The 7,724-nt window shown below is 35.3% G+C and overlaps 1 protein-coding gene across 3 annotated transcripts; it reads left to right on the top strand.

The window, feature by feature from the left end:
* Window positions 1-1,490: 1,490 nt before the first annotated feature.
* On the top strand, window positions 1,491-7,375 carry LOC117931782 (receptor protein-tyrosine kinase CEPR2). 3 transcript variants are annotated; one of them, XM_034852851.1, is made up of 5 exons: window positions 1,491-1,766; window positions 1,928-2,055; window positions 2,442-2,521; window positions 3,358-6,009; window positions 6,736-7,375. In XM_034852851.1, exons 4-5 carry the CDS (start codon window positions 3,456-3,458, stop codon window positions 7,104-7,106), a joined length of 2,925 nt encoding a protein of 974 aa, XP_034708742.1. In that variant the 5' UTR covers window positions 1,491-1,766; window positions 1,928-2,055; window positions 2,442-2,521; window positions 3,358-3,455; the 3' UTR covers window positions 7,107-7,375. The 3 variants fall into 3 exon arrangements, with proteins under 3 accessions (XP_034708742.1, XP_034708749.1, XP_034708757.1); XM_034852858.1 differs by having other exon boundaries at window positions 1,903-2,055; XM_034852866.1 differs by lacking the exon at window positions 1,928-2,055.
* Window positions 7,376-7,724: the final 349 nt, after the last annotated feature.

Genomic DNA, 7,724 nt, shown 5'->3' with positions numbered 1-7,724 from the left:
ATCCTAGGTTTCTATAAGAAAGAATGTTATTAGTGACATCAATGTTAAGCTCTTCTACTTTTAAGCCATAAGCTCATTTTAGAACTTAATCTTAGAAGTACAAAATATCTTTAGTTATGATTAATTACTAGATATAGGTTGAGATAGGATAAAAGATGACATAATGTATTTTATCCCATATTTGATTAACGATGAGACATAATAAATTATCTGATCACTTATAGGTATATATATAATATTTTCAACCAAAAATGAAATAGAATAAGCGATGAGATAATATATCTCATTTTATTTTTAAATTTAGTGTCTATGGGATATAATAATTTGAAGTTGAGATATGAGGTACACATATCTCGTAAATCATAAATTTAGTTCTAATTGTATTTCTTATTCAATGTAATTTTTATTTCAAATTTGGATTTGGTGGACCAATTAAATTGAGATGAAATCTTGATGGAATTCATAAATTTGGTAAACCAAAATAGAAATGTTTCTTAAAATTATTTTAAAATAAGTATTTTCATATTACATAAATTTAATTTTTTTTTTTTTTACTTTCAAAATAAATTAATTATAATATAAAAATTAATTGTAGTGCAGATATTATCCTAAATGCTCTTATTTTAATTTAATATTTTCACAAAAAAAAGTAGCACAATTTTTTTTAATAAAAATACATTTTTTGGACATCTAAATAATACCTTTAAAGGATCAACTTATATACACCTTTCCACAGCTTTAAATACAATTATTAATGAAAAATAAAATGATTAAAATGTAATTTCTCAAATTCATTACTCCCCTTCTTAATTGTACACTATGTCTTAAAATATGATAATTATTTTCCCATATTTAAAATTACCTAACTAATTGTCTTATCTTTTATATAAATAGTTTTTTAGATTATAACTTATTTTAAAAAATTTCCTCATTTTCGATTATGCTTCTTGGTTTTTATTTTTAAATGTAGAAAATAGTGATAATTTTTATATACATTTAAAAAAAATAATAATATAAATTTTACATAAAATACAAAAAAATTATATTTTACAAGCCTAGAGTTTCATTGCAGTGGCACGACCGTGCGACAACCCCTATATGCCTATTCAGGGGTCTCTCAGAAACTCTATGCTGACTAGTGTCTGTGACATTATGCATATATCCAAATTATGAATTGACAGTTTCAACCGTTGTTTGATATTTCAAAAATTATATTATGGAAAAATCTCAATTCAAAAGATAATATCAAATTTTATCTATCAAAATTGGTCCCCTCCACTAAGAGTGAAGTATTAAAAGAAACGAAATTATGAAAGGAAGTGCTTTGTTTTTCCACCATTTTTGTCATTTTTCTGATTCTCCTCAAAGCAAATGGTGAATTTCCAATTCCTAAATGTGAAAGAATGGTAAATTTCAAATTCTCGGGAAAAAGAAAAAGAAAAAAAAAACACCTCCATTAATAAATGAATGCTCTTTTCTCCTCCATCATTGCAAGTTTCCATTGTGCCCATTCCTACATTTCCGTGCATGTCCGCACATTGATTCCATTAACATCAGATATTTTCACTCAAATTCCTCACCTTTTACTTCTTCTGAGGATTTTTATTTACTGAATTCTCTGTAACCAAACACACCTTTTTTTCTCCATGAAATTCTATGTTCTGTTCATGTGTCTGTGTTCTTCAAGGTAGTTTCGACAAACCAAGATTTTCGCGGAAAATTCATTCCCTGGGAGTCTGAATTTTCCTCTCTTGAGAAAATTCTGGGTATAGATACATCTTCATACATCTTCTTTTTCATTTCCTTTTTCCTTTTTCTTCTCTTGGTGGTGAAGAGGCCATATTTTCCCGGAAAGTTCATTTTGCTAATAGTTCAATGATATGCTCATTTCTTTCTTCTCAGGAATTTTCGTTTTTCCCTTTTTCAGTGAGGTGGCGAAGAACCCGGATTTTGCCGCGTATTCGTTTCCTGAATTTTTGCTTAATTCCTCACTTTACTTCTTAGGTGTTTCAGTTTCCGTTTCCAATTCTCAGCAACCAAGCGCTTCTATTTTCGGTATTCTCTCTCTTTGTTTTTTCTTTTTCTTTTTCTTTTTTGTACAGCAGTTCTGAATTCCCGCTTATAATTGTGCGCTTTACTTCTTCTGGATTTGAATTTTCATTTTGATTTCCTTGATTCTCAATAATCAAAGGCTCTGTTTCTCGAGAAAATTCTAGTTATAAACACAAGCAGCGAAGAACCAAAGGTTTTTCAGGAAAAATCATTTCTTGAGTTTTCGCTTTAAGCATTCACTTCACTTCTTCTTCTTTCCTAGTTTCATTTTCCAAATTCTCAGTGACCAAACACTTCACTTTCTCTACAAAGTCCTGGTTTTGTTTTTCTTAGTATTCGAGGCCAAGTTTTTCGCGGAAATTTATTTCCTGCGTCTTGTTTTACTTCAGATCAGTAGCAGCTGGCACTGAGAGCAAGGAGCTTCAGATTCCAAACATTATCCGGATTTGGAACTTCTCTGGATTCTGCGGTAAATATTATCTTAAGTTTTTAATTCACACAGTTTTCTTTTCGGATTATATTTTTTTATATTTTAATTCTAATTTACTCAATGATATCTATCATAAATTAATCATATAATTGAGAGAACAGTGGGTTTGAGTTTCGGAATAGTGCATAGAAATGACTGGCTATTGCTACTAAATTCTGTTTGGTAGGTGAGAAAATGAAAGGGAAGGGAAAAAAAAAAACAAAACTGGATAACAAATTTAAGCCAAAATAAACCTTTACTCCTAATCATTGACAGGTGAATGATTTATAGTTGCACTGAGAAATGGACATGATTGTTACTATTATCCTCTGTTTGGTTCCCGAGAAAATGAGGGAAAGAAAAGAAAGCCTTAAATGTATTGTGTTGAAATAAATAGCCCAGCTAAGCCGAAATAAATGTTTTAACTTTTTTATTATTTTCTCAGGTCGTAATCATTCATAGATGAATAATTCATAGTTGTTGAGAGAAATAGAAATAGTTATTGCATTTAGCCTGTTTGGTTTATGAGAGAATAAAGGAATATTGAAACGAATAACTCAACTAAGCCAAAAAATAAATATATGTACGATCTTACGAGGTCATAATCATTGATTTGAAATTTTCTCAGCAACCAAACAGATGGTTATTGATTTGGTTCATTCTTATTATGTTAGAAGATTTTAAGCAAAGTGAGAATGAGTAGTATAATGAGTAGCTTGGAAGGAAGACCCTCTGTCATTCTTCAATAATTGATGCTTTAAACCTCAGCTTTGTCTCACTTTTAGTATTATTTATCGTGTTGTAATGATTTGTTTGAATGTGTTTTTTTCCTTCAGATCTTCTCAGCCATAATTGTGGTTTTTGAAACCATAGAGATTCTCACATGGATCTGGCAACTGGGAAATGACCTTTTTTGCCCTCCTTAATTTTCCCAATGGCCAAACACCCGCTTTCCTTCCTCCATTTCTTGCTTTGCTGCTGCTTTTTCTCTACCCTTTTATCACCTTCCCTATCCTCAGTCGAAGTTGAAGCCCTCCTTCAGTTCAAGAAACAGCTCAAAGACCCCTTACATCGTTTGGACTCCTGGAAAGATTCAGATTCTCCTTGTAAATTTTTCGGGGTCTCATGTGATCCAATCACTGGACTAGTAAACGAACTCTCACTCGACAATCAGTCTCTGTCGGGTGAGATCTCTTCGTCGCTATCTGCACTCCGAAGCCTCACACATCTTGTACTTCCTTCAAATTCGCTTTCTGGATATCTTCCTTCGGAATTAAACAAATGCAGCAATCTTCAGGTGTTGAATGTGACTTGCAATAATTTAATCGGAACAGTTCCCGATCTTTCAGAGTTGAGCAACTTACGGACTCTGGATTTGTCGATAAACTACTTTTCTGGTCCATTCCCGTCTTGGGTGACAAATTTGACTGGTTTGGTTTCTCTGTCCCTTGGGGAAAACCATTATGATGAGGGTGAAATTCCTGAGAGTATTGGAAATTTGAAGAATTTGAGTTATATCTTTTTTGCACATTCCCAGTTGAGGGGTGAGATTCCAGAATCGTTTTTTGAAATTACAGCAATGGAATCGTTGGATTTTTCTGGCAACAACATCTCAGGGAACTTCCCCAAGTCCATTGCCAAGTTACAGAAACTTTACAAGATTGAGCTCTTTGATAACCAGCTCACTGGAGAGATCCCACCAGAGCTTGCAAACCTCACCCTTTTGCAGGAAATTGATATTTCTGAGAACCAGTTGTATGGAAAATTGCCTGAAGAGATTGGTCAGCTGAAGAAGTTGGTGGTATTTGAATCATATGACAACAACTTCTCTGGAGAAATCCCCGCAGCGTTTGGGGACTTGAGTAATCTCACAGGGTTTTCCATCTATAGGAACAATTTTTCAGGAGAATTTCCAGCAAATTTTGGCCGATTCTCTCCGCTGAACAGTTTTGACATATCTGAGAATCAGTTTTCGGGTGCTTTCCCAGAGTACTTGTGTGAAAATGGGAGATTGCTGTACTTGCTTGCTCTGGGAAACCGATTTTCTGGGGAGTTCCCAGATTCTTATGCCAAGTGTAAATCTCTCCAGAGGTTGAGGATAAATGAGAATCAGCTCTCCGGGGAAATCCCAAATGGGATATGGGCACTGCCTAATGTACAAATGATTGATTTTGGTGATAATGGGTTCAGTGGAAGCATATCTCCAGACATTGGGACTGCCAGCAGCTTGAATCAGTTAATTTTGGCGAATAATAGGTTTTCGGGTAAGCTTCCATCTGAACTTGGCAGCCTTGCAAACTTAGGGAAGCTCTATTTGAATGGCAATGAGTTCTCTGGAAAAATTCCTTCTGAATTAGGTGCTTTAAAGCAGTTATCGTCTTTGCATCTTGAAGAAAATTCGCTCACAGGATCAATCCCGGCAGAACTGGGCAAATGTGCTAGGCTGGTGGACTTGAATCTTGCTTGGAATTCTCTCAGCGGTAATATCCCTGACTCTTTTTCACTGCTGACCTACTTGAACTCTCTGAATCTCTCTGGGAATAAGCTTACAGGTTCACTTCCTGTCAATTTGCGAAAATTGAAGCTAAGTTCTATAGATTTGTCTAGGAACCAGCTATCTGGAATGGTTTCATCGGATCTTTTGCAAATGGGTGGAGACCAAGCGTTTCTTGGGAACAAGGGGCTCTGTGTTGAGCAAAGTTCCAAAATCCAATTGCATTCGGGATTGGACGTTTGCACTGGAAACAATGATCCGAAAAGGGTTGCCAAAGAAAAGCTGTTTTTGTTTTGCATCATCGCCTCGGCCTTGGTTATCCTTTTAGTTGGATTACTGGTTGTGAGTTACCGGAACTTCAAGCACAATGAGTCTTACGCAGAAAATGAATTGGAAGGTGGGAAGGAAAAAGATCTAAAATGGAAACTCGAGTCTTTCCACCCAGTGAACTTCACTGCAGAGGACGTATGTAACCTGGAAGAGGACAATCTGATTGGAAGTGGAGGCACAGGGAAAGTTTACCGTTTAGATTTGAAGAGAAATGGTGGCCCTGTGGCCGTGAAGCAACTATGGAAGGGAAGTGGAGTGAAGGTTTTCACAGCAGAAATTGAGATTTTGAGGAAGATCAGGCACAGGAATATCATGAAGCTTTATGCCTGCCTAAAGAAAGGAGGGTCGAGTTTTCTGGTGTTGGAGTACATGTCCAATGGTAACCTCTTTCAGGCCCTTCACAGGCAGATTAAGGAAGGGGTGCCAGAACTGGATTGGCATCAACGATACAAAATCGCACTGGGAGCAGCAAAAGGCATTGCTTATCTACACCATGATTGTTCACCGCCTATCATTCATCGAGATATTAAATCAACCAACATTTTACTTGATGAGGAGTACGAGCCCAAAATCGCAGACTTTGGGGTTGCGAAGATTGCTGACAATTCTTCTACTGAATCTTATTCTAGCTGTTTTGCAGGGACTCATGGATACATTGCACCTGGTGAGTTTCAAAACTGTTTCTGTTTCTGTTTCCTTATCAAACAAATGATCTCATCCCAGGTTTAGTATTGCAAAATTTTACATGAAAATGTACCAGCCCTTAGAATGATGATTAAGCAACCGAGCCAGAAAAGTAAAGGTGCCTGCCACCAAACCGTTTGCCCCGTTTCAAGCCTTGGGCTTGTTGATTCTTAAGTTTTACTTCACTTTAACAGACTGAATTTGTGAATCTAGGATGGGCCAATTAAATTTCATGCCGTTTCCCTTGGATTGAAGTTGATCATAGAATAAATTTCAATTGGGTGGTGGTACTTGATTTTCAGGCATCTCTCCTCTGCATAGTTTGTGTTTACTTGAAAATAGCTTTAATTCGAACCTGTTCTCGACTCTTCTCTATTTGCATAGAAACTGTCTTGATGCCTATTTATATTGCAAGACTACCTGACCTCAATAAGACTGCTGAATTAAACAGACTCATTGACTGATATGCCATTGTGAGTTAGCTTCTAGCATGTGTAATCCAAATTATTGATAGAAAATCATCAAAACCGAATTTAACAGCTTTAATTCTTCAAGTATCTCCCTTAGCCTGAAGATGGTAGATGTTTCCTTACTGATCTGTATATGTTTGTTTGTACAAATCCCATCTTTCTGTTATAGATTTACAAATTTGAAGTTGGAAGGCACAGAATTACTTTGTTATCTTGATGCTAATTTTTCTTTGCAGAGCTGGCATATACTCTGAAAGTCACTGAAAAGAGTGATATATATAGTTTTGGCGTGGTTCTGTTAGAATTAGTTACTGGTCGAAGACCGATTGAAGAGGAGTATGGAGAAGGAAAGGATATTGTTTATTGGGTTGGGACTCATCTCAGTGACCAGGAAAATGTGCAAAAACTTCTTGACCGGGACATCGTATCTGATCTCGTCCAAGAGGACATGCTAAAGGTCTTGAAGGTCGCTATCCTTTGCACCAACAAGCTTCCAACTCCACGCCCTACTATGAGAGACGTTGTGAAGATGATCATTGACGCTGATTCTTGCACGCTCAAGTCTCCCGAAAACAATCCAGAAAAAAATGTAAAGCCTCTTCTCTAGTTCTTCCCTCTGCTAGTAGTTGCTTGTGTTTTTTCTTTTTTTTTTTCTTTTCTTTTTTTCCTTTTTCCCATATGAACATCAAAGCTAGTCTTTATTTGCTTTATGCATATTGGCCACATGTGGAAAACACATTTGGGTTCTTCTATGTACAAGTAGAAGCTTCAATGCTTCCATGAAATTGGTTTTGTGAACTACATATAGCTGTAGTCTGCTTTGGAGCTTAGAGCTGTTTTTGTTTATAAAAATAAAGCTTCTGTTGGATTCAGGAAGAGGACTGGCTACCACTGGCTTATTTTATTCATTTCTACTTCAATGTACTTGTGCCAGAAATATAAATTAACGTATAAGGTAGGTAGAGAATATTTTTCAATCCTTCTGCTAGAAAGTTAACAGCCTAGAGGGATTGTAGATTGCCTCATACCAGTTTGAGATGCTCAAGTTTAGTAGAGTTTTAACATTTCGAATTCAATCCGGTGAGATTCTTTTGACAATAAAAAAAATGATTTTCTTATATTTAATTTTACTATAAAAAATAATAAAAATAAATAAAATATAATAAAAATTAATTAGATTTTTTCTTAAAAAAAGTGAAAACTGTTTTCTAAAAAATTGAAATGA

The sequence above is a fragment of the Vitis riparia genome, chromosome 2 (genome assembly GCF_004353265.1).
Source record: "Vitis riparia cultivar Riparia Gloire de Montpellier isolate 1030 chromosome 2, EGFV_Vit.rip_1.0, whole genome shotgun sequence".
In the NCBI taxonomy this organism is placed as follows: Eukaryota; Viridiplantae; Streptophyta; class Magnoliopsida; order Vitales; family Vitaceae; genus Vitis; species Vitis riparia.
Note: the sequence above shows the minus strand (reverse complement) of the source record. Positions and strands in the feature narration are given on the sequence as shown.